The 25,922-nt window shown below is 43.6% G+C and overlaps 5 protein-coding genes across 6 annotated transcripts in view; 3 read left to right on the top strand and 2 right to left on the bottom strand.

Annotated features, from left to right (window-relative positions):
• LOC131879631 (serine/arginine repetitive matrix protein 1-like) overlaps positions 1-14,296 on the top strand; it is a 16,261-nt gene extending 1,965 nt beyond the window's left edge. Inside the window, exons 2-7 of the mRNA XM_059225990.1 lie at positions 7,879-9,057; positions 9,177-9,389; positions 9,664-9,928; positions 11,748-12,019; positions 12,093-14,035; positions 14,112-14,296. Of these exons, the coding sequence (XP_059081973.1) occupies positions 7,879-9,057; positions 9,177-9,389; positions 9,664-9,928; positions 11,748-12,019; positions 12,093-14,035; positions 14,112-14,242 (4,003 nt within the window). The 3' untranslated portion in view covers positions 14,243-14,296. The remainder of the gene's footprint in view (positions 1-7,878; positions 9,058-9,176; positions 9,390-9,663; positions 9,929-11,747; positions 12,020-12,092; positions 14,036-14,111) is intronic.
• On the bottom strand, positions 14,239-15,466 carry LOC131879327 (uncharacterized). Its single transcript, XM_059225615.1, has 3 exons — positions 15,172-15,466; positions 14,620-15,103; positions 14,239-14,549 (listed from the first exon to the last, which is right to left on the bottom strand). The coding sequence occupies exons 1-3, from the start codon at positions 15,285-15,287 to the stop codon at positions 14,337-14,339; spliced, it is 813 nt and encodes a 270-aa protein (XP_059081598.1). The 5' UTR covers positions 15,288-15,466; the 3' UTR covers positions 14,239-14,336.
• Positions 15,467-20,933: 5,467 nt separating this feature from the next.
• LOC131879609 (uncharacterized) lies at positions 20,934-22,781 on the top strand. 2 transcript variants are annotated; one of them, XM_059225971.1, is made up of 3 exons: positions 20,934-21,245; positions 21,319-21,473; positions 21,539-22,781. In XM_059225971.1, exons 1-3 carry the CDS (start codon positions 21,061-21,063, stop codon positions 22,327-22,329), a joined length of 1,131 nt encoding a protein of 376 aa, XP_059081954.1. In that variant the 5' UTR covers positions 20,934-21,060; the 3' UTR covers positions 22,330-22,781. The 2 variants fall into 2 exon arrangements, with proteins under 2 accessions (XP_059081954.1, XP_059081953.1); XM_059225970.1 differs by having other exon boundaries at positions 20,934-21,250.
• A 247-nt stretch (positions 22,782-23,028) lies between these two features.
• LOC131879630 (protein atonal-like) lies at positions 23,029-23,550 on the top strand. The gene has a single exon (XM_059225989.1). It carries the CDS (start codon positions 23,029-23,031, stop codon positions 23,548-23,550), a length of 522 nt encoding a protein of 173 aa, XP_059081972.1.
• LOC131879610 (uncharacterized) lies at positions 23,532-25,916 on the bottom strand. The gene is made up of 3 exons (XM_059225972.1): positions 25,802-25,916; positions 24,309-24,495; positions 23,532-23,845 (listed from the first exon to the last, which is right to left on the bottom strand). Exons 1-3 carry the CDS (start codon positions 25,869-25,871, stop codon positions 23,635-23,637), a joined length of 468 nt encoding a protein of 155 aa, XP_059081955.1. The 5' UTR covers positions 25,872-25,916; the 3' UTR covers positions 23,532-23,634.
• Between the last annotated feature and the right edge of the window lie 6 nt (positions 25,917-25,922).

Here is a 25,922-nt window from a genome sequence, read left to right as displayed (position 1 = left end):
AAAACGAGTCCATTGTAATCAGACCGATAAGATCTGAATGCCCGTCTATTTGTTAATTGTGATGGTCCACCTTAATTCGGCGACAAACCCAACAAGTGGACGTTAGTTTTGGCTCATTCCTCATTCCAGCTCATTAGGCATCCCTGATGACGTCATGGATTTCGGTCACGCTCCCCTCAAGAGCGAACTTCTCAGAACTGAGGCTGATCCGGGATCGGGATTTGGGAGTTGGGTCACACATTCTTTGTATGAGGCAAGAATGACACAGATTTTACCCTGAACTTCTTGACACAGTGGTTTGGCCAGATTGAGCAATTAACACTTTGACACGTGCAACCGTTCATTCATCGTGAGTGGTGCTTGGTCCAAATCTGTACCGGGTGTTCTTGGGAAAATTCACTCAATTGGGTGTGCGTGATCGCTAAAACAAACATAATTCATTGTGCCTCTTGTCCCATTTGGAGCATGAATGATTCACCACGAAACCGGAGATCATTGACAGATTTTCCCACCGACGTCATGATTGGCGAGAGTCCAGTTACCATCAGATTTAAAGACATCTAGGTAGAATACAGGTTGGGACATCTTTTCAATGTGCTCGAGATGATTTCTCACCGTCGTTGAATATCTCCAACCGGGTTCGGTCGAACGATGATGCATCTTGTTGCCAACGATTTACCCATGCCCACTAAAGGATTCGCTCTCATTGGCGAAAATTACCCCTCCAGACTCGCAATCTTGTTCGGGTGGGATCGAGCACAATTCACCGTTCCATACGACGAATACTATTGGCATGAAATTTGCATGCCTCTTTGGCCAGAAGCCATTACCAACACCCAAAGATATGGAACCCTGCCTCTTTTTACGGGACAACGATTATCTTTAGTTTTTTCCTAAGTACTGCAGAAATGCATGAGGGAAAGGGAGGCATCATCAAATATTCATGACTGTGGAAAGGCTCTCTTCAAACACAAATGATAAGAGATGTGCCCCAAAGAGTAACGCAGGTATGGAATGTAGCAATCCAGAGTTGCACCATCATTTCAAGAGCCATGTTCTTTAGTGCACTAAAAGAAAAAAAGTATTTTGGCTTGACCAACATTCTTTCTCGGTCATAGCGAGAAATACGAGTTTGTGTCTGGTCGAACAAAGATTCTCCAAGACATGTTTCCAAAGCGGAGGAGGAGAAGGAGGAGATGGAGGAGGAGGAGGAGGAGGAGGCATGGGCTTAAAAGTGAACGTGGAGTGACTTGAAGCAATTTTCAATGGTTCGAAGTGTGGGCGTTCCGCATTTTTGTGTCTGACTTGGTCTTGTTGGTGGTGGTCGTTTTTCGGGGTAATGGTTGTTGTTGGATGATTCACTGCAAATTTGATCCCTAGCAATGCCCAAAGCCTGGCTGAGAACCAGGCAGATGACAAATTGGTGGCAATCACAAGGATAACAAGTCTGTGACATAACACTTTTCGGAGGACGTCGAGTATGCATTGCTGAATAGCGCCGAATAATACCCCGTCATGTCTTTGAAGTCTGCACACGAAAAACGTACCAACCAACCAACCAACCAACCAACCAACCAACCAACCAAAAATGACCATCTTGAATGAAAGACGGCGATGACCACAATTGTAATAATAATCATAAATGGGAAAGTTTTAATGGCCAAGCAGAACTTCTGAAACGCACTTCCAGCTGATTTACGACTGAGGTTTTGCCTCACTCCACCATTCAGGTTTCACCCTCGTAAAAAGGGTGAAAAAGTATCCGCCTGTGAAATAAAGTATACAGTGCATTTTATTTACAATCTCAGAGTTTCGCGAGTCAAGATTGCAATTTACATCGGGAGGTTTTTTGAGTGAAGCGCCTTAAGCCTCGAGTCAGAGATCAAGTCAAATCCAGAACCCATGGATTATGTAACTTGGCTTCATTCACCACCGTGAAAGACTTGACGATGAAGACGAGGCCCATGTGTGAGTACTGTACGCGTACATAGGTAGGTCGGTCGGTCGGTAGGTAGGTACGGGTAATTACCTGTTCTGCACTCCGAGAAGAGACTTACGTGGCCCTCTTTTATGATTGCATTATATGTTTGGGAGCCCTTGTCAAGAGGTTAATCTTCGACTACCTCAGGCATTCGTGGTTTGATCAAGATTTAAAAAAAACCTTTAACAGATGAATGAACAGCTTCGCGATAGATGGATCTCCTGGCTGACATTCTGTGGAACGAATGTGAAATTGCGAGCATCCAGTTTGTAATTAAGGCACGGATCATTTCCAACTCAGTTTAATTAAGAGCATCGCGGGACTCGCGAGATTGCTCTCCCAAGTGATCCGTAATTGATGTCTTCAAGATTGTACCTAAAAGGTACGTACCTCTTCAGACTTCCGTTTGAAAAGGTGGATGGTCTGATAAGTATTCCCATTTGGGCAGAATCAAAACGTTGGCTATGGATCTTAATTTGATAAAGAAATGGTATCCGGAAACGCACCTCTACGTGTGTAGCCAACTTCCGTGATTTGGTCCGAGCAAGGTGGTAAATATGTATTGCCCTCCCAATTGAACCGTCTCCTCGTATTAAGTGATATCGCCATTTCGTTACACTTGTTGAGCTGGAAGATTTAATCCAAGCTCGGAAGTTCACCGGGTCTCTTTCCGCTCTCTGAGAACTACAAGGGCAATCAAAGTTCAACCACCACCAATCCTTGAGAAGAAATTAAAACTGGTAGCTTGTCATCCTTCCAAATCCTGGATGGATGGATGGATGGATGGATCACTTACCCAATCATGAGGCCTCCCTGTGAGGGCCACCAGCTTGCCATTCATATCACCTGGAGGATTTGTCAAACATATTTCCGACCGTTGTTCAGACCCCCTATCGAGCATTGGTGATCTGGTGATCACCCATGATCAATGGTTGGGCATGGGATTCTACAAAATGGTTCGTCGTTCACCAGGATGACGCAAGAAGTGTCTTTTGGTGACAAAGGCGAGCAAGAATCTCGATCTGACTTTGAGAATTGGGAGCACCCAGGATGCTCGAGAGTGGTGTGATTTATAGGCTCGTGTTTGCGAGGGGTTCTACGTACACCTTCAGTCTACTTGGGCTTTGGTGAATGGCCACTCAGGGTGCGCAATTTCCAAGCCTAATTGAAGAATGGGAGAAAGTTCCGAAGGACAGGGAAAGGACAAAAAATGACTCCATTTCCAAATTTTATGGGCTTGCTCATCATGAGGACCATGCCGAAGAAGAAGATCACGGAGAACTAACATTTGGTGCTGACTTTTCGTATTTAAGTGCCACGCTGAGTCTTCCTTGCCACTTCAACCCATTTCTAATGTGAGATGACTAGAAAACATCCCAAGTCCAGGATCGGATGCTTCTTTTGAGCCCCCCATTTGGGGAGTCTCATCTCGAAATGGTTGAACTGCGATTAGTAACAGAGCAATGCTGGGATCGACAGGGATAATAACTCTACTGTACATAGTGAAGTAAATTATAGTTATAAATTCCTACTAAGTGTCATGGCCGTGTTTGAGAGGGGTTCTCTCGAAGTGCCAACCATCTCGTGCTTGCATGCACCGACTACAGATACAGTTTACTATGTATATCCAAAATGAAGCGAGCGGGTGAACTAATAAAATGGCAAAAGTTCATGGAAGGGGAGGAGACGAGAGGTAATGGAAGTAGTGGAAGAAGAAGAAAAGAGTGACGACGTTCACACAATTTGCCATTGAATGGCTCACCGTCAACTTCAATTGTGGTAAGACGGAAAATTGAAACGTCCAAAGAAAATTGAACTCGTGACTCAATCCTTCCATTCTCTTGCATTGCGAACCTCCGCCAGATCTAACCTTCTCTTTGTTTGTTGGTTTGATGGTTCGAGTCCAATTTACAACACCAAATCATTCACACAAGATATGCATGCATCCTGGTCTCGAACTCAACCAATCCTGATCAGATTGGAAAAAGCGAGCTTGACCGAGGTGCTGAGGTGAAGCTTCGACTCTTCATCAGGTGGAGACTGGCGTGAACCATGAGTCGGGGAAAACATGAGATCACAGCCCAACCCATCAGAAAGTTCATCCCATTTGATTTTTCTCCAATCTCTCTCTCATCAGGGAGGAAGACTATCAATATCCAATGTAATCCAAACTGGCTGAACTTTCGACTAACAGATCGTCGATGAGGTGGCCGACCCGGCCATCGCCTCTTCACCTCTGGGGACTAGTTTCGTTTAACGCCCCCGTCTTCATTCTTCAGAGATCCAGAGATCGTATTACCTCATAGCTCCAAAAGGACTGTCCAGCAATGTGATTTGATACATGGATTCGTTGCCCACATCAAGATGCCGTTCAATCAGGTCAAATCATGAGGATTTCTTGCTTCACACTCACTCCAATGAACTATTGGCCTTCGCCTCGTGACTTTTCTTGATCCAGCTTGATGGCAGCAATCGGCCTTGACGGCCTGACTGGCGGCCCAACAAGGACATCCGATGGCAAACCTCTATCTCTTCCTGACATCCGTAGATCACGGATTGAGTCAAATTCATTTTGACAGGGCAAAGAAATGCAAACTTGCGGTTTGTCAAGGCATTTTAGTTGCAAGTGTGTTTTTTCCTCTTGTGCCCTGGGAAAACGTGTGAATGCCATCTAGCATTCGGGTTGATTTTTTACATATATTTGAACGGACATTTCGCCTGAGCTCATTGGAGATCGTTGATCAAAACTGGCGGTTTCGAAGGAACCGACCGAAGGAGGAGAAAGGGTTCACATTGATCGTTCCAAAGAGCTTGCAAGAGCGGCGGAAAGGAGGAAGTGGCAAATCATGCCCGGACTAAACATACGATCACTCCGACCAATTCAGAATTGGTGGTGGTCGTGTTTGAGAAATGAGAAAACAATGAACGGAAATGGCGATCTACTTTCGACTTGCGGGCCCTGAACATGAGAAAACAATGAACGGAAATGGCGATCTACTTTCGACTTGCGGGCCCTGAACGAACACACAAATATTACTTGAACAAGGTCAGACAACCGTCAATGTTCAATATTGGCTTCCGCCCACGCCAAACCCCGTAGCAAGCATCGCAGATTTCCTGCATCTCCAATGATGAACTGTACTCCTCACACAATGAACAGTACGGTATCGTGAGGCCTCTACATGCCGCATACCTGTTTCCATCATCTATTTACTATCCTCTTCTGGAGTCTCCGACTTCTTCTTGGTCGTCGTTGTCTTCGTCGTTGTCTTCGTCGTCGTCTTCTTCTTCTCGTTTTATGTTGTTGATGTTGTTGGAGCACCATTCACGAGAAAACCCGAAGTCAGTTACAACTATGTATGTATCTATCTATCTATCTATCTATCTATCCATCGCTTGTCGTCCGAGGGTCTTTAAGATTTCTCTCGGTCTCCCTTTCTTGGCGGCCTGATTTTTTCCCGTGGATTTGTGGATGGTGTACCACAGAGGTACAATAGAACTGCTTGCTTGGGGCTCGAAATTCTCTTCACAGACTTGATCAAGAATTTCAGCCCCGCTTAAAAAATGCACGCCAGCCGTTAGGAATGAGGCACTTATCGTATTCCGGAATATTTAGGACCCGATTGGGCACGGATATCTGTAAATTAACTCCCAAGCCGACCAGCGGTGGGAGCTGGCTTGAATACCACATTGTCATATCGTACTGTACTTGCGTATGAGCGAGTGAGTGTGATCGGTTCCTCTGCCGATGATAACAGTTTCTTCTCGTAGTGAAATTTGTCTTGAACCAGACATGAAGAAACGAGGCCGGCTGGCCCGAGTCAGAGCTGGCCCAATCAGGAATCGGCCTCAGAACTGAGAGGAGGAACGGTGTCGGTGGTTTCTTCCTTCGTCTTCTCTCTCTCCTTGGAAGCTCTGCACTCGTCTCTCAGTTCGATAAAAACAGCCTGTGAAGTTAGACGTGAGGAGGGAAGATAGATACATCGAGGAGTCCAGTGCCAATAACTAAGCATCTCTCTCTCTATATATATATATACTAGCTTCGAAATACAGATCGTCCGAAAGTGGCTCGAGCACGGTGTCTTCTCGAGGGTGTGAAACGGGGAGAGTCTCGTTTTCGTTCTAGTTTTGGGTTGGGGAGTGACGTCGATTGTGAAGTGTGATCCTCCACGGAAACAAGAGCTCCCAATTTGGAAGGAAAACATAGCCTTTGAAAGAAGACCATGAAGCGGTAAGGACAACGCCCATTTGTAGGTAGATCCTGCAGAGGAGCATCAATACTAATCAGGACACCAAAGGGAATCCCAACGGGCGGTAATCACTGCTTGTGTGGAAAAGTCCTTATGAGATTAGAAATCCGGATTTCGTCAATAGAGAAACGTAGCACGGTTTGATCGGAGAAGAAAGACGGCATTCAATTTTCCAAAATCTTGGGATTTTCTCTCACCATGTGATGTGGCACAGAGCCAGAAACGATAGCAGGTGGTCAGTTAGCTCTGCCTGCTCTGAAGATAAAAGAAGCAAAGAACAAATTTTATCATCCTCTTGTTTTCCTGCTACCACCTTGCTGCTGGGTTCAGCAATCCGGCCAAGTGATAGAAAACCATGTGGCCCATCTCATAAGACGACGCAGATAGTGATGATAAAGATGATGATGATGATGATGATGATGATGATACCAAACGATCTTGCAAAAAAATGACTGGGATGAACTTCATTGCATGTCACGTATTGGATGAGGTTAGTGGAGACGGGGAATTACCTGAGACGCTCGCAAAAATTTCGCCTGGGAAACATTGGAACGGGCTCAAACTAAGCATTGATCCATGGACATTTAGACTGAAGTCCATGTCGGACGACCGACCACTCGGTTGGCAAAATAGCACAAAGGATGGTCTTCTAGGACTGATTGGTCAGTCTTCCCACATCCATGCTCTAGACATCCATGATTGATCCCTCATACCCAACCAGCAAAAAGTTCAATAACGCACTTCCAGTAAGATGGCCAGTCATTTGAGGAAACAATAGCCCCCACTCATTGAAATGACCCCTATATTTATTAAAAAGGGCCTCTTCAGCGTCTCAATGTGGTCTAATGAGGCGTTCAAAGATCTCTAAACCTTTGACAATTGAACCCTTTGTTCAAAGTTCGAGCGAGAGCTCCTACTACTACATTTGTACTGCGAGTGCTTCCTTGGCTCGTAATGCAATCAAGACGAGAACAATGGCCAAATTGAGAAAGTGGCTGCTCAAGTGACATTTGCTTTGGCAATCCAAGGGTTAGCCAGGATAAATCCACACTTATGTATGCTCTTACGTACATACATCGGCACTTTCTGGTGGGAACAATGGACCCTTTTCACGCAAATGTCACACTTTCAATTTGCCTTCCAACCAATCGAAACACGCATTCTTTCGTTGCTCGGAAGCTTTAAAATTGTCCTGGGCTTTATTGACCATCCCGCAGTGGCGTATGATAAGTGTTTGATCTACCCCTTTTCAAGCATCAAATATCAAATATGACCGATGAGTGTGATGTGGCCAAACTCGATTCTTTCACGGAAGAAGAATAACAAACCTTTTTGTATTCGTCATGCCCAATTTGTTCCTTGAGGTTGTCCTGCCAGAACACCATACGAAGTCTTACAACTGAAATTGAATGACAATGAAAACGGCCGAGGAAATTATTTGGTAACATAACTAGTTACCCAACTGACCCACCATATGGCATTTGAATTGAATTGCTGCACAGGCTCAGAAAGGACATTTGTGGTCATTCAGAGCCACAAAAGTGCTCGAGTTTGTGTTCAAGAGGGAAAGTACGACACAATGAGATGCAAGATTTGGCTGGGATTTGCCCGTGTTCATGGCTGATTTCTTGTTTTCTACGCTTTCAGGGATGATGTTCGCAGCAGCTTGGATCTACTAGACTCTGTAATTGGTGAATTCGACGATGGCTTACTCTCTGGAACCGATTCGGAATACATGGTCGATCCTCGAAGACAGGCCAGAGAATCGCCATCGGCGCGATCGGGCCCAGTTCAACCGATCATTTCCGACAAGAGACGCATCATCAGTGACAAGATCGACAACATCTTTAGTGAAGCCACACACGAAATCATTTATGCGGATGAAAATGTCTCTCGGAGGCGAAGTCCAGTTAGACGGGTCAATGATCCTCTGCCGACCCCGCCTCAACCAGTGCCACCTCCGCCTCCTCCTCCCATGCCTATGGGCTTGACTGGGGTGAATGGGATGAATGGTGGGGGCGATGGAGAGGTGATCGTGTATGAGGACTACGACAGGAATCATCAGACTGGTGGGAGGTCCCCATCTGTCACGACCAGCTCGACCACCACCACAACCAACGTAAAAGCTCAGATCCATTCTTTGGAAGCACGTGGGCGGGACATTCAACAGATGAAGAGGCATAACCTCAACAATGGAAGTAAGATGTCAGGCGACGTGAAGGATAAATCTCGGAGTCGAAGTGAAAACCCACCTCTGGCTCGAAATCAAGGCTTCTCCTACTTGGATCAGCGATCTTCTCGAGTTGAGATGCCTCCCCCTATGCCAGAAAAGACCAAAATTCATCTGAAACCCCGACACACACAAGAGAGTAGCAATGGCTCCTTTGACCGCAATTCGTCGTCTAACACTCAAAATGGCACACCCACATCGCGGGGCCTGATGCAGAGGACGGATTCGAATGCTCGAGTGGTCCTCAATGGCAGAGAGTTCTTTGAAGATCCGCCGAGACGCGGGATCTCTCCTGGTCCCGTCTCCAAGCGATACGGGAAGAAGAAAGATTCCTCTGCTCAACAAGGTGCCCGAAACCAGAAGAATCGCTCTGCAGAATCAAGTGTCAGTCACAAATCCAACTCGAACCCTTATGAGAGTGTTCAAAGTAGAGCCGGAGCATTCAATAGCTCCAATATAAAACCCGAGTCCTTAGACCGAGACATTCCCCGTGTGAGAAACACAAGAACCCCACGAGCGTCTAGATTAGAAAACAGTCGGCTTCAGAACCGTCGATCCCGGTCGATGGGGGCTCTTGAGGCCGAAGAGCATCTGCTGTACCGTACATCCGGAACCGTCGATCCCGGTCGATGGGGGCTCTTGAGGCCGAAGAGCATCGCGACTTCCGCGGTTCGACCTCGCGTCTCCACGATCTTCGTCCTCCGTCGCCACCGAGGATTGAAGATCCTCGTCATCGAGGGGGTATCAAGCATGGGGAGGACCATTTTGCAGCCAGTCAAACAAGTTCGCGAGATCGGCGAGGTCGCAACAAGAGACGTGAGGATGCCAAACGGAGTGGCTCACGGGGACGAAGTCTCGAAAGAGGTTTACTCCAACCTCCTTCGCCAAACCATCACCAATCAGATCCGATTGAACAATTTCTCCCCAGGTAAGTGTCCGACTTAGAGCCCCATTAAACAAGGGAGATCTTTCCATTGAGTTGTCACTCCGAGTGGATGTCTACCCAGATAATCTTTCATCTTATGATAGATTCTCATTTGTAGTGGATCCCGCCACCCGGACGAAATTAATCATACTCCCAACTGTGCTTGGGCAATTCGGAATGAATGATCTTGCCAAGCATGACCCTGTGCTAGCTCGCATTGGCTACGAAAGTACCCAAAAAAGATAATCTCTTTGATGAATACCAAACTTCTTTGCAGATTTTCTTATCCCGGGAAAATGCCAGCCCGTCAAAAGAGCATGATTGATCTTCGGGATCCGATGTGGGAGCAACAACAACGACTCATGCAACAACAACAGCAGTTCGTCCAAAATCAAAGGAGATTTGCTCACCATCCCCAAGGCCTGCCACCTCAACTCTTGAGATCCGCCACTGAGCACGATATCAAAATTCGGAACCGCCGCTCCATCGCCACGGATCATCCGGGCATCGAAGACATACCGCCACTCATACGGCGTCAAATGGTAGGAATGTCAAACTAGACTAAACATTTGTGTGAGATTGGTGAAATCCACCCAAGGCAAGAATCATTTGCGCGTTCTCATCAAACATATTGGGAAAGATTGGATGCATTTCATAAGGCACTTAAGGAAATGGGAACCATTTAGCGACAAATGTGGTTCGAAGCCATAAGGGAAACCTTTAGAAAGATTTGTAACAAAAAGGGTTGGCAATGATTGCATTGAGCAAGATCGTTGTAGATGATTGGTAAACTGGTGATTTGGGAATTGTTATTGGCTGTAGAAAGTTCTCACGCATCAAAATCTTCAAGGGTCAGTGTAGAAATACATCATTTTGATCTTGGAAAATAAGAGAGCGAGCAACAAGGCCCAGAGAAATGTGGGATTGCATTTATTGCATTCGCCCTACTACGACGAGTGAGTTGCGTCATGTGGCGCCAAGTTCGATGACGATGCTGTGGCAACAGCAACCTATCATTACCCCACAACAACACATGTGTTTCACATCAACCCTCAATTAATCTGGATAATCCTTGGACGGGAAATTGGAGCCTGATGAGATTTCGTTTCTTGAGAATTGCCAACAATCTGACCATCAAAGACCTCCAAGCCGTCGCCGAAAAGGTTGGAAATGCGTGTCAAATCGAGTGAATGTCACTTTCCACCCCGTCACCATGAACAATCTTTCAAAGTTATGTACTTGTGATCGGCCCTTGAGAAAGAGCAAAGAACGACGAACTTTCATATCCTAAGGCACCCAGAGTTCGGGCTCCGACTGCACACGAAGCCAAAGAACTTTGTCAAGTCATGACTGGCAATCAAGATCGCTTCATTGAGGAAAAAATGCCTCATGAATGCACCTTCGGATGGTTTCTAAGCGGCCCTCCGTGCGAAATTTGGCCATTTTCCCTTCAAAAACTCGTCATCATGTTGCAGCTGGGTAGTCGACAGAAACCCTGAGCTCATTACCATCATAATGGAGCATTTGGGAGTCATACATACAATACGCAGGAATACCGCACTAAACGACTGGTTGCTAGCTTAGATGGTGTTGCAGATAGTTGAAGTGTTCATTGCGGAGAAACAGATTTCGGATCTCCTCCGACAATTTTGGCGGAGACTTGAATGCATACAGACCCTCAAATATTGTGTATGCGACGAGAATAGTAAATCGATTCAAGCACATTTAATTCCGAAAATAAAAGAGCAATTGCGGTGTGCCAAAACTCTTCACTTTTTCTAATCTTGAAGCATCGACACCTCTGCATGAATAACCTTCCCCCTAAAGTAGCAATACGTGTACAATGATTCATTCGGGAAAGGGCCTAGATTTAGCTCAAATTATTGACTAGAGCCCACCTTTCATAAACATGACTCGTAATTCGTTTCAATTCAATCCAATCCTCATGAGCAAGACCATGCGACAATAAATTCAACAAGCCGAGAACGAGAAGCCCAAATGGCGAGAGGGATTTTGAACCAGAGCCGATAAAAACGCCAGATCATCATGTTATTTACGGTTATTCGCCTTTCTCAAGCAGATTTGAGAGTCTTGCCACTCAGAAAAACCATCAAAATCAGAGCTAACTAACTAATGGCGCCAGAAGGTGCCATTCTAATCCACCCACCAGTCGTGCAACACTCTGAGCTTGGTTCCAAAACAGATCGCGGCAAACTAATATGAAGAAAAGAATGACCCACAAAGATATGTTCTTTTTGGGAAATGGATCTAGCGCAATAATTTCTTTAACGATGCCACCTCGTCCGAGGTAATTTATGGACCTATCACTTGGCCATTGACGTGTTTATTCTCACATTTCAGATGATGCAAGCTGCCATGGCTGCGCAACAACAACAACAGCAGCAACAACAACAACAACATCAGTTGCAAAACGAAAGGCTGATGCGGTCAAATTCAAAATTGGCTCTTCATCAAAATGACCCGGAGCAAATAGTACTGAGGCAACTGAATTTGGACGCGCAGAGAGAGTACCTCAAAAGAAGAGGATTTTCTCCGTCCCATCCGTTCATATCAGGAGAGGTCCCTATTCACCCGGAGCTACAAGGTCGCCTTCCTTTCAATGTTCCATCAAGGTGAGTGATTCCTCCTTAGAACACACACCGTTTTGGAGCTCAACTTTTAATAACTCGCATTATTCCTCCTCAGGACCATACCAATGAGACCTGATGATTACCAGCGATTCAAGCCGGAGTTATGGCTTCAGCAAAGGAATCCGAACCCCGTGCCATTCAACGATGTTGCCATGCTTCAAAGCGAACTAGAGCTTCGAAGACGTCGCGAAGTGCATCGGCAAAACAGTCAAAGAACGGGTGGAGGGGATAATGAGCCACAAAGCTTCAACAGCTTGCCTTGGGAAGAAATTGTTATGAACACCCCATCTATGGAGGCCCACATGGCTCGAACGCATCCGGGCAAGTCAGAGCGGAAAACAGAAAAGATCCCACCAAACATGACCTCTTTCGCGAATGATCGCAGAGAAGAAGATCGCAAGAAGAAAGAGAAGACCACTTGGTTTGGTGCCAAGAGTCCCAAAGACCCGACACCGACAGCAAATGGTAAACACAACGGACATTGGTTCATGCGAGAGAAACAAGACCACCAGTCAATGCCATCAATGGCGGAAGGAAATGAGGAGCCGAATGAAACTGTGGGTTTGAGTCGAACGGACACCAATCGCTCCTCATTTGGGATTATATTGAGAGACAAGTTCAAGAAGAATCCCAATGTTTACTTTCCCAAAACGGAATCGAAGCGTTCCCATAGTTCCGATACTAGAGAGCCTGACGAGGATGGTTCTGATACCGATACATTAATCCATAACATGTCAGAAGAAAGCTATGAAAAGGAGGAATCCAACAGCTTGTCTGGGAGTGGGAGTGGCTTGAGCACTCATTCAAACAGTAAAGGATCCTCGGCCACATCGTCACTATCACCCCATAACAGCATGGAGGGAAGTCCCCGGATGTTTTCCAAGGAGAGCCTTTTTCAAGCCAAAATTTCCTCGTCCCAACCTAATGTTACCATGGGGAAAAAGACTATCCGGAATTACACTCCACAAGCCAGCACCACCATGTTACGGGAACTCGAGAACAAGCGTCACAAAGCCAACCAGAGAGCAGTCAGAAGTGTTCCCCAAAACGAAATGGAGAACAAGAGCTCTGTAGATCAAATGATTGAGGACTTTCATCGAAATTTACCCCCGCCTTCCATCCACGGAGGGGCTAGCTCTATCAGCCCACCAGTACAACAAAGCCATGAAGATTTTGACGACTTTGGCGAGGTGCCACGATTAGCCGAGGTTCGTCCAGAGATCCCCCCCACTCCAGACACATTCTCAAAGAGAACCAGTAAACATGGCACACTCAACAGCCAAATATCCAATTGGTCCGTGGCCAGATCCACAGCCAGTTTTGATTATCAGCCCGCTGTCGATGGCTCATACTCCAGCCGGAGACGGTCTCCACAAGACCAACTTCCCGTCCTCGCAGAGGATGACACTGATCCTAGTCGAATCTCTCCCCGTGGGGAACGGATTCCCCCTGAAGGTGCTTCCCATCAGTCGTCCAGTCCCATTGACATTGCTCAATTAGAAGACGATCAAAAACACAGGCCATCCAGAGCCAAGGTAAATGAGATAAGAGGCGAAGACTTGTCAGATTTGTTGCAAGAACCACCCACCGATGAGGAGGATGGGTTTTCCAACCTGAGGAAGCTTATCTCGGAGGGCCGTTTAACTGGGTTAAATGAGAAGCCACCCAGCTTTGTGCCACCTACTCCGCCCACCACCACCAAGCCCAAGAGCTCAGCGGCACCCACAAACAATGGTCAGAAAGGAGGTGGACCTCGGCGGGCGAAACAACCAGCCCCTGACCCAACCCCTCAGAGCCGATCTAAGTCTCAACCTCCTAATCGACAATTAGAGAAACAACCGAGTCGAAAGACCAAAGAGGCACCTAAACCGCCCCGTAAAAACGTGGAATCCAAGGCCAAAAGACAAGTCTCCGAATCCCTGGAAGATTTGACGCAGATGGATCAAAAGCGACCCAACGAGGTCCGAAGGTCTCCAAGCACTCATGAGACAAAGACGAGTAAGTTGAGTTATGCCCTACCTTTAGACTTGACTTCAACATTTAATTGAGAACTTTTTTTCTTGTACGTTTCCAGAATATGAGCTCAGGCGCGAGGAGACTGATCACATGGCTCAGCTGATTGCCGACTCCACAGAGAAAAAGTTCAACTTTAATCCCTTCAAAGGCTTATTGAAGAAGAAGAACTACTCTTTTGATTTCAATTAAATCAATCGGTTTTTTTATTGAGAGTGTTGACGAAATATAGGTATATGACACGTTTCGATCACAGATTTGATTTTGAAGAGCTAGATGTGACACATCATCCTTGCCACACGGCTAGATTATTGGGGAAAGGAGAGGGCGATACCTGATTAAAGTTGGCCGAATACCGCAATGCTGGATGTGGCAAATACATAGGCATAAAAGGCTTCATGGGATTATCGAACCCGTTACTACCATTATCGATCGAACCAACGGGTTGCGTTTGGGAAAGAACATGGGATCGTGGCCTTGGCGCTCGGGTAATGATATCCTGAAATGAAACCGTCCAAGTTCACATTGGGATACATCGCACTGGTTCACTTAATCTAGGATTTAAATACCTGATGGAGCCAAGATTCTTGAATCCCCAATTGCCGATTTTTTGGGTCTTCAGAAGACATTCCTCCAGCTCGGTGTCGCATGGCTTCGGTCAACAAGGACTCTGTCGACGATGGCAACCAGGCCAGCATCTCGAAGGTTGCCTTATTCACAGAGGCCAAGAAAAAGATGTCAAACGGAAGCATGGCTACTAGAGCACCAAAAGATATGAAGGTGAACCAAAATAAGATGGAGGCCATGTGAGAGGTACCATCCGGTCGGATTATGTACGGGATGAACCCCTCCATGTTTGACAATGCAAACACTGCCAAAAGTATCACCAAGGTCAAATTCACTACCACTTTTAGGAACAGAATGGTTTTCCACAACGCAATGAAAGTTAGTTTGCATTTGTTGAGTCCATAGATTAGAAGACCATCTGATATAATCAATACTAAATGCCATAGACATGATTGCCCCAAATTTGGTTGTCCTCGGATCATGGGCCTATTTGGAGAAACAAGAATCATGAATGTGCCATGGTATAGCTCAATCACTCCAGCATTTACTCTTACCTGCAAATGAGGATGCCTGCGATGAACACGAAATTAATCACAATGTCAACAATGGCAATGGTCTTGGCATAAGCAATTCGTTCCAGATAATTGTATCTGCACCCCTGAAGACACATGGTCACTACAACGCCCTCCACTCCTTTTGTGCCCAATGTTGCTCGATTTTCATATCTTTCATGCAGGAATGAACCCAAAGTGGCTTTCTCAAAATTGCCAACAACTATTGAGCTCCAATCCTGATCCACTTTGGGCAATGAGTAGTCATCAAATGGCTCAAAGGAATACCTGCTTACATTCAAATAAGAGCAAAGAGCAAGCGTGCTTTGATATGTCCTGTATGTTTATCCCTTTCTAAGCTATTTTGGGATCAGTGAAGAAAATCTGGGCCTATGACGTCGCTTGATCAACTCAAAGGTCAGTTTTGAGATAGAAACTGCTTGTTATGGGTTTCACTAGGCTTTCTCAAGGACATTTTAGAGGCCTGAAACATGACGGAGGTTATCGATTGAAGAATTGGCATGGGAATTCAATTTATTCATGATTGTTTTATGATATACGCGAATGAGTCCACACCAAAGGAAGCCAGGAATTGGATCTATCAAAAGTATGAATTGTAATTTAGCGAGTGTTTGGGCAAATGTGGGAGGCTACCAAATTTGAAGGTGAAAGAAGTACTGTTCCGGCTGTTGACATGTTTTGAATTGATCATTAGTTAAAGGCTTGCGGGATTTTCGAAATCCTTGACAGGAGATTATTTTTTATTTATTTAGTATTGACCAAAGTACATCGTGGCTAAATGTACTTAGGCTTTGGTTTGGAAACAGGTAACTTTATTTGAACTGATTTGTTTTACTGTTATCCCTCATACTTATGAATATGTTAGAAAGTTATAAAACACACGTACTGAAAACGGGACTTTTTGCTCCTAAACAACACATCCCATGTTGACTTTAGTTTTCGGAAAATTGTATAATGAGAATTATTCTATATCGCTATTATGACATTACTCTATAATTTTTCGGGCATTTATATACCCCCTCTCATAATTGACTGAATTGGCCTTTTATATGACATGGCGCCCCTCGTCAGCCTTCGGAACAATTTGCTTGATTTTTTGTGCGTAGATACTTTTGCCACCCATAAAGACAAGAAGTAGCTTTTGGTTTCTAATCAAAACACATTGGAATTTTTAAAGCAGTAGGCAATCGCTCCGAATTTTCACCAATAATTAGCGATTTATACAAATTTTTGCTTACTGAGAGAGGTTGCGAATTCATTTTTTTATGTTCCGTCCAAATATTGATGCAGTTGATTTTTAAAACTTAAAAGCTTACTAAATTCATCGTTTGACAGTTGAGTTACATTCCCGATAACTTGAAGGAAACAAATCATAGATTGTAAGAAAATCAAAGTTATTGCAGGTTTCTGAAAGTGGTCATGGGGACAAATTTGTGTTCATTCCTTCACCCTTACTTCCCACGAAATCGATTCAAAAATGTCTGTGCAAGGGTTTATTAACGGAATCAGTTTTTGAAAGAAATTTATGAAAATAGAAAAATAGCTGGGGCAGCATAGGATAATCAATTTAAGAAAAAAATGGAACCTTACCCGTCTCGAGAGTGAAGGAACCAAAAACAAAATGTTCCCTTTGGATAATTACATGACGACATGCACAGGGGTGTTGATTTAAGTGAAGATCTATGGATAAAGGATAAGCTCGGAGATTCAGGAGCTTATTTTTAATTGACTCGGATCGTCCCCAAACCACTGAACTTCGCTTGATAGAATTGATTAGAAATGAGATGCTGGAAGTCATATTACAAATTACTTATGATAACCCGGGCTCATTTTCCATTCGGGATTGGATATTCTTGTCAGCCACGTGCAAAAATATGATTTGAAACCTTTTTATGATTTCACCTCACTCTTTTTTTGCCTCTCCGTTCAGTTTTGAAAGAAGTTTAGGAACATCGTGGCCTTCAATCAAATCATCTAAGAGGAGCAATCTAGTATCAATAGTAAGTAATCCCGTTGCATTAGAAAATAGATATTACAATAACCAAAAGCAAAAACTTCACTTTTTTTAAATTCAGCCCCATTTTTTATCTTACTTCACAACTAATTGGGGAAGCTAAAAAAATCCATTAGACTATGGACAAGCCTTAGTGAAGTCAAATTTAAGTAACAGATAAGTTCAAAACATCAAAGAGGTAAAACATTATCTATCAACAGTTTTGCCAATATTTGCCCATGTTAAGGCCTCATCAAGTAGGAAAGGATTTAAAGGAATTGTGTTAATCTTTCAGCAACTGTTGTTTGATGTTTCTAATAAAGCTTTTAAAAAGTCTTAGGAGGCTACATATAGCAGCAGTACCAGTTCTGTAAAATTTTGGTAATTCAGTTGAAACACAATAAGTTATTATTAGCATCACAGAACCACTCAAGACATCAGATGAGACGTAAAAAGAGTATTGATAAGTGGTGAGAAAGAAAGAGGAGGAAAAAAAAGAAAAGCAACACAGAGATGGAATACGATTATGAGATATTAGTAAGTATGTTGCCTAGTTGATGTTTGAGTGTTTCTTCTTATGGTTCAAAAGTGATCCGTTTGATAATTTGCTCTGGAAGGGGAAAAAGTGGTCGGTTTTGACAAACTTCTTGAGCGGTGTTGTACGAAAAATCTCATTGGACGCTCTTGATAAAACAACACACAACTGGAATAATGGGCTCCCAACGGACGTGAATATTTGGCATCTCCTGAACCGTTTACTAAACTCAGTGGCAAAATTAGCCTTTGCAGCCCTTCGGGACTTGACAACATTACATTTTGGTAACTTATTGAATGATTTAAGGCGCATTGTTATGTAATATCATTGACAACACTATTCTTATCCACGAATGATGGCCGGCCCTTTTGATGATTTTGTCGCTTATACTGCTTACAGACATATATTCAAGTGAAACCTCTAGTAACTAGATCCAAGGCAAGGTTTTCGATTGGTTTTATTTGTTTCATTTGTGGTAAGAAGCAATTGGTTAAGGTTGAGGGATCCCTTAGTGACATACATTTCATTTGCTCCACATGCTCCATTTTGGGTCCTCTCCATTTCATCGTCTTCGTTGCTGCACTTCTGAAGCTTGGTAGTAGTAATGTCAGTATCTCTTCCTATGTTGATGATACAAAAATTGGTAGTGGGTAGCAATGGTCAGAGTTCCGGTTGTCTGGTAGAGGTCTTAGACCAAATCTACTCCTTGGGTTGCTGGGAGTAACATGGCACTGAATGGAATGAAATTCCGCTCAATGGCCTTTGGGTCGACGCCATTAGACACTCCACTATTAGATGATGAAGGTAAGGACATTGAGCAGGTCTCATCCATGAAGGATTTAGGTGTAGTCCTCCAAGATAATGGAAAGTTCGATGAGCATATCCAGTTGAAAGTTGGTAAGGCTTTTCAAACATGTGGTTGGATATATCGCACGTTTAAGTCCAGAGATGGTATCACGATGCTAACTCTGTGCAAGTCGATTGTCCAGCCGTATCTTGAATATACTCCATCTCTTTGGGCTCCAATGACTTTAACAGGTTTGCAAAAGGTCGAACAAGTCCAAAGATATTTCACTAAGAACATATAAGGTATGAGAGAGCTCTCGAATTGGGAGAGACTAGAAAGGTTAGGACCTCACCGTTTTCAGTGAAAAAATGAAAGGTGTCTGATGCAACTTGTCTGATACTTTGTCCCAACTCAGGTTTTAGGGTCAATTGTAGTGACCATAGAGGCTTTATGTGCATTTTGAGAGCACCTTCAAGCCTTCGAGAAACCAGGCTTGTCAGAACATTGAAGTCCTTCTTTCTCGGGCTCTTTCATTGTTTGGTGTGCTTCCTTCGGTGGGAGCATTTAGGTGTTGATATAGGAGCAAGATTTAAGTCAGACTTGTACAAATTATTGACTAAAATTCCTGATCAACCTTCGTTCAAGGGCTAGCCCGATCCGCCAACTCTAACTCGTTGATCGATCAAATGATATGTGAAAATATAGTTAAGTAAAATGAAAAAGTTTTTCGTCTTGAACTGCTAGGAATTCCCTTCCCAGTAGCTGTAAGGAAGTCCACAAAAATATCTCTTTAACCCATTCAAAAACGAAGGACAAAGCAAACCAACCAGCCCACTAACGACTGTAAATAAGATCGTACGGCAATTCTAATATTTCTTCATTAAGTAAGTCTGCTCCATTTCCTACCTTGGGCGAAATTGGGACCTCCAAAGAACAAGCCTATCTTTCCATCTTATATCGACCGATCGCTCGCTAGTCCTTCTTTGATCTCGGTTTATCTGTCAATCTGAGTCTCATTAGGGGTTGATGGTCACCATTTCTGACAAAGTTTTTCAGAGCACGAATCGAAAAATGGAGTCTAAACCATCTCATCCTCAAGGTACTGTTTTGGTCCTTTTCGTCGAGGTCTCTTCCGCATGTTTTGGATTCTCGGAAAACCCTGAAATTGCCTTGTTTTGATGGGAACTCTCTCTTTCAGAGCTTTATTTTGACTCGTCTCCCTCGTCGACACCTGTCTGGAGGTTAAATCATTTTGTGACTGCTTTGACCCAAAGTATTGACGATATCTACATGAATTCGCGGTAAACTGGCTAAAACCACAATCCACTAGGTGAGCAGCCATTATAGAACAGACTGATGGTGAGGATTTAGGGACGAACGAGCGTTTTCGGAGATTTCGGAGTGGGAGGTCCTCGGACTAAGGTGTAATGATTTCCACTGTTTGACTTCACGGAGACCAACTCAAATGGGGCGATGTTTGTTCGAGCTATTGTTGGAAATTTGTTTTGCCCCTTTGCATAATCACTACCTTTGAGCCCTTTGGGCTCTTGAAAAGCTCGGTTCGCCGACATATTCCGAGCTTTTTAAAGCGTTTTCTATTTGTATGAGGCGTTGCTTTAGACTCATCCTGCTCATTGTATGAACAGTGATGCAATTATGATTGGATCAGTAGGTATGGATCGAAAATGAGTTCTAAACGGGAAAACGAGTTTGACAAAGATTCTGGGGTAAATACTCTAATCAGAATCAGACATTTCCAGCAATGAAAGAGCAATGCTTAAACAACTTAATCTACTTCAAATCCAAATGAAATTACTGTATTGCTAGTAGCATTTTCCCCTTTCAATATCTCATTGGCTACTAGATTACCTTGAAGAAGGAGAAACAATCTGATTAAGGTTTTTACCACGGTCCAAATCATCATTTCTTCCCTCCATCTCGCTGCCATTCAGAGTGATCCTTAACTTAATCAGCATTACGACGGATTCTGATCTCTTAACCACCATCATTTTGGTAGACGTCTTTTCTGCGTGCGTACTCTGGTTTGGCTCTTCAGGACCTCATCTCCATGAGGACTGAGAGGAAGAGCAACGAGTGGAGGGCTAGCTCGTTGGCTAGCTAGCGGTCAACGACCAGGTCAAAGGGACTTTGTGACGGCGAGATTCTAAGAGAAATAGTTCAAATTGATCTGGTGGACAATGCGAGAGTGTCACAACCGAGCCACAGTACTGTACTAAGTGAATTAAGAATGGAGACTGCACAATTGAGCGATTTAAAAACCAGGAATTTCGGTCCGACATTTGCTTTACAGATCACTAAATAACAGCCCGGTATTGTGCATATTTTTAGACGTAATGAAGTCATTGCATCATGGAAGCATTCCAGACCTCCAACAACGATAACGATAATAATGTTGCTTTAGGATCGACACATAATCGGGAGCAATGCGGGCTCAAAAAGTGTTGAATGGGATATCGAACATAGTTCTCACTCTATCTTTAGGCGAAGTGTTCATTTTCTCCTCTGAAGACATTGATTTCGAGGAAGATACCGACGATGATGAGACTCGTTGTTGGATCAATTGCTCCAAGATTGCATCTTTTGGTGGGTTCATTTTCATCGCTGAAATTGCTTCCCTGGCAAATGCCTCCCGAACTAGTCTCAGGGTCCTTTGGGGCATTGTCCTCCACACTCTTGGACACCTTTTCGACTACTTCTTCGCCCATAGCTTCCAGAATCAAGTGAGGTACACCAAATGGACACTCATTACAGTTCTTAGTGTTTCAGTTGAAGTCAATTTGATGTTCCATTTAGTATTGGACTGATGGTTGGCTCTGGATCTGGAATGATATTCCATGGGGTACTTGAGAACTGGACCGATCGTAAGAATCACTCTTTGCCCCTTGGATGGATTTGCAGCTGTTTGAGTTTCGGAGGCGTTATATGGTCAACCTGTGCCCATTTGCAGGGTAATCTAATTTCGGCGAGTGCTAATGAATGAAAAATCTCAGCTCTTTGGTTTTCCTTGTTTTAGATATAATCGAATTTACGGAAGATTGGCGCTTGGGATTTCCTTTGCTGATATTTTGGATTCAAATGCTCGGCTGGATCTTGTTTCACTTAACGTCGCATCATGTTGTGGAAACGAGCTCCTCACAACCAGATGTCCCACGTAACATCGGATCAAATGCCTTCTCCATGTTGTGGTTGACGAACTTTGGTGCCGTTTTTATCCTGACTGGTTTGGTCACGTTGACCAACAGATTTCTTAGTGAGGGTGAATTTATCTTGGGCTCTCACCAGAGTTGGTTGCTGGTCACGGGGGGATACTTCTTTAACGGCATTGGATATCTGTTCTGGGGCCATTGTTTTGACTCCCGTCGCAACTTCTCCTTTCAAGTCATCTTGGGAGGTTGTTCTTTGGGCGTATTACTTCTTTTCCTTCCATGGTCTCACCGTTCTATCCTATGGTCCACATTACTCACATGGTGCTTGTACTTTTCCATAGCTAACCCAATCATTGCCTGTTCTTTGGAGCTCTTCCATTCATACAGTCCACGAATGGCTCAAACGCTGATCAGCTTCTTGTGGCTGGGCTCTTGCATTGCTTCACCTTTAGTGACAGTACTCATCCGAGTCACGTTAGCCTACATCACTCTAATGGGCTTGGTATTGATCATGGTTGTCTTATCCTTCGTGTGTGCTTGGTGCGGTTATTTGTACCAAAGACCTGGTAGTGATGAAATTGATGCATCAAGCCAATCGACACCAGGGATGTTTTTCAGCAGTCCAAGCCAAACTTACTTTGGCTCACGATCCGTGTGAATGAATTGACCGAGCATGCTGTAACCACCTCCCTCCCTTGGAGACACCCGAGGAATTAATCAGGGGGTCTTTTAAACCAGAGTGATGACAAGTTGAAAATAGCAATGCCCCCGTGTCTGAATCGAACAAGGACCCCTCTGGGAGCGGGATGATTTACTCTCAAGAAGTCATCGTTTTGAATGTATCAAGAAATCCTCGAGTCTTATTATAGGCACCCGGTGCCCTTGATCTCGCAGGGGCGTCTCTAATCATACTCTCAGCAGTCTCTCATTGTCTGAAGAACGACCAATAATTATCTTCCACCCCAAACTCAAAACCGCCATTGGCACGCTCGTGGACACGACGGTCAGCCCATGAATTGAGCGGACCAGGGTTGACGCATTACTTTCCTGCAGAAATGCTTAATTTTGTCACAAGAATGATACATTAAATAGATTGTTGTTTAAATTCCATTGAGTGACATGTTCCTCAGCCACAGGGTTACAATGAATTTTTGAAGGCATATTAAATCATCCGTAGCAACCCTGAAAGTGAAATCCCTTGCTTGGAGAGGCTGGTCAACCCCAAATTGCGATCTTTACCCTCTCGCCGCAGACGAGACCTCTTTGGAGCATGTTCATTATTACGTGATTCTAGACGGGTCCAACTTTTTTTCGGATTTTCATTCAATTGTTATCCGCAGCTCCAACTGTGAAGAGCATGGAACTCAAGCCTCGTTTCCATTCTTGGGGATCCAACTCCAACGACTTTCTCAGTCTGAACCCCTCTTTCCAATCCAACATGTTCGTGTCTCTTCCATCGGACTCTCCGATCTCTAGTGCTAGTTCATCCACTTATGCCGAGCCATTTATCTCGAGCGATCAATCATCGCCGGCATTTACTTGGCCTGAAGGTCAAAGTTACTCATATCAAGACCAAGTCTACCCGCAATATTCTCAAACCAGTCCAAGAAGTTCGAGTACTGAGAATCAGGAGAAGAACGCCAAGAAGAGAGATGAGAAGCCCATTTCCGAATCCACCCGAGTTAGAAGACGCCTGGCAGCCAATGCCAGAGAGAGAAAACGAATGAATGGCCTGAACGATGCCTTTGAGCGATTACGAGGTGTGCTCCCGTGTCATCGGGATAGGCCCTTGTCCAAAATGGAGGCGCTACAAATGGCTCAGAACTACATCATGGAATTGGTAGACAAAGTAGACGAATGTAGAAACATGGCTCAGTGAGTTTATTCACTCCCCCAGAAGGCACCAGATCTGTGATAGGACATAATTTGTATGAAATATACCACATATCCAAATGACGAATGACTAATTTAAAAGTTCGGGTTGAGTCGCATTCCAATAGGGCGGATGGGCGCAGCTTTTCTGGTCAGTTTCACTAAATCTGAATTCCAGGAGGACAATGATGTATGTGAGAAGGACCCCGCCGGCCGAAATAGCAGATGACCGGCATAGCGTAAAGCTCCCACATGGGCGAATGGGGTAGAAATTGCCAAATCGCTTGAGTAAGATCTTCAATCTGGAAAAGAGAATGATGTCGGAATATTTACAATTGCAGCAATATCTCGGCGATGTCTGGCAGCTTAGACCTTTACGAGCATTCCTTGGATTCCCGGGTTCATAACTTAGCATTTTCCAATGGAATGGTCGAAAATTTGAAGCAAAATCGACATTTTGACCTCGAGTTCTTTCAACATCTAAAACAATTACATATTCTTAATTATATGCGTGTGTAGAGCATAAATGACATCTCCAACCATCATCGTTCAACCAGCTCTACATTTTACATTTCAAATTGTATTTGTAATACGAGTTTATTGACGAAAACCAACACGAAGCTTGTCCTAACACTTTTTGATTTGAAAAATCATACCAAAAATCTCAATGGTACTGAAAACCAATTGGCTCTTTTTCCATTAAACTTCAGAATTACAATACGGCGCCTAACCTGAAGCTTCGGTGAAAAATGATACTTCTCTTACTTATGTTGTGTTTGATTGTCGCGAGTATCACAACCATTCATAAAGATGACCTCCAGGTTTCTCCTCACGTGAACCATTTGGCGCACAATCTTCTGTCCACTTTCAAAGAGGAAGAACAAGCGAAGAAACCAATGAAAGGCGCCAAACGTGGCGGCAACACCAAACGTGAACTGAATTGGCTGAAAGGCTATTTTGGCCCAAAAAAACGAGAAAGGAAATGACACTATCGTTCAGCAAATTAAAATGATTGGCAGGGCATGTTTTTCAGCTTCATTCAAATTTATAGCGAAAGTCCTATGGGAGTTAACAATCTTTTTTTTATTTTCATTTAGACCCATCTCAACAAGGGCGAAAACGAATCTCAACAACAAGAATAAAACCATCAGAAGTCTATTTGAGCCTTTCTCAACTCTCTTTATCAAGAAGGATTTGAAATGTAAATAAGCATTGTCAGAATTAGTTACTTTCGAATTATAATTTCAGTTTCAATTTGACAATTTCATCCGTCTTTTATGAACGTTGACCTAACGAAGAAATAGCTCAAATTAAGAGTGATGTGAGTATTAGGCAGTGCAGGCCAACTATACAGATCTATGTTTTAGATGCATCCAACACTGACATTAATAAATGATGGAAAGGAAAATGTCATTGGTCATTGAACTATCTCAATCAAGTTTACCACAACATTAACGATTTGCAAAAAACAATTAATCTACGTTCCGAAGTGATTAATCATATTCAGTGTAAACTTGACAACGTAATTCAAAACATTTCCTGTCCACAGTGGTAAAAATACCCTTTAAAGTTTTGATGGAAATTCCCAAACTCATCTTGACATTTTTTTTTCTACCTCAAGAAATCATAGGGAACAATTTTGATTTTATTGCTTTATGGAATCCTAGCCCACATAAAAAACTCACATGCCTAAAAACATTATAAAAACTAAAATTTTCAAAAACCTACTCAATCTGAATTAGGAGAACAGTTAGTTAGCTCCAGAATATAAGTTATGATATCATCTATTTTACCGTTACTTAGTTACATGGGATTTAGTAGTCCAAATTTCATCGTTTTTAGCCCCAAAATGCTCCGATTATATGTTACTTCAATTTCCCAAAGAACTAATATCGAATTTCAATTTCACAAAAATGAAAGATTATTTTTCTTTTTCTTGCATAGTCTCACAACAGCAAAAAATGCTACATAATGTCACTTAAAACACACTAAAAGTGTAATCTTTGAACATTTGTTTTACAATCATCATGTACAGACTTAGTTACGCATTCACTTGAATTCTGAAGACAATACATACAACAGACAATGTTATAGATTTTGTCGTTTCTTGAAGACTTTGTTGAAACTGATCAAAAATAGCTTCTTTAGGAATTCATTGATGTTTATGAAATTTTCGCCAAGACAAGAGAGCCTAATCGATAACTTGTCATTTCCTTCTCCGTGTAAAGCCAGCATGACATTCGTGCTGAAAAAGGCACCAAACACTTGGGACATGAGCGAAATGATGCTCTCAAGAACGAGGAAGGGACCCAGAACCTCGTCCGTCATTTCCAAGAGATGGAGGAGATGAAATCCCTTGGAGACGAGATCTTGTTCCTT

The sequence above is a fragment of the Tigriopus californicus genome, chromosome 4 (genome assembly GCF_007210705.1).
Source record: "Tigriopus californicus strain San Diego chromosome 4, Tcal_SD_v2.1, whole genome shotgun sequence".
Lineage (NCBI taxonomy): Eukaryota > Metazoa > Arthropoda > Copepoda > Harpacticoida > Harpacticidae > Tigriopus > Tigriopus californicus.
This window is presented reverse-complemented; position numbering and strand designations above follow the sequence as displayed.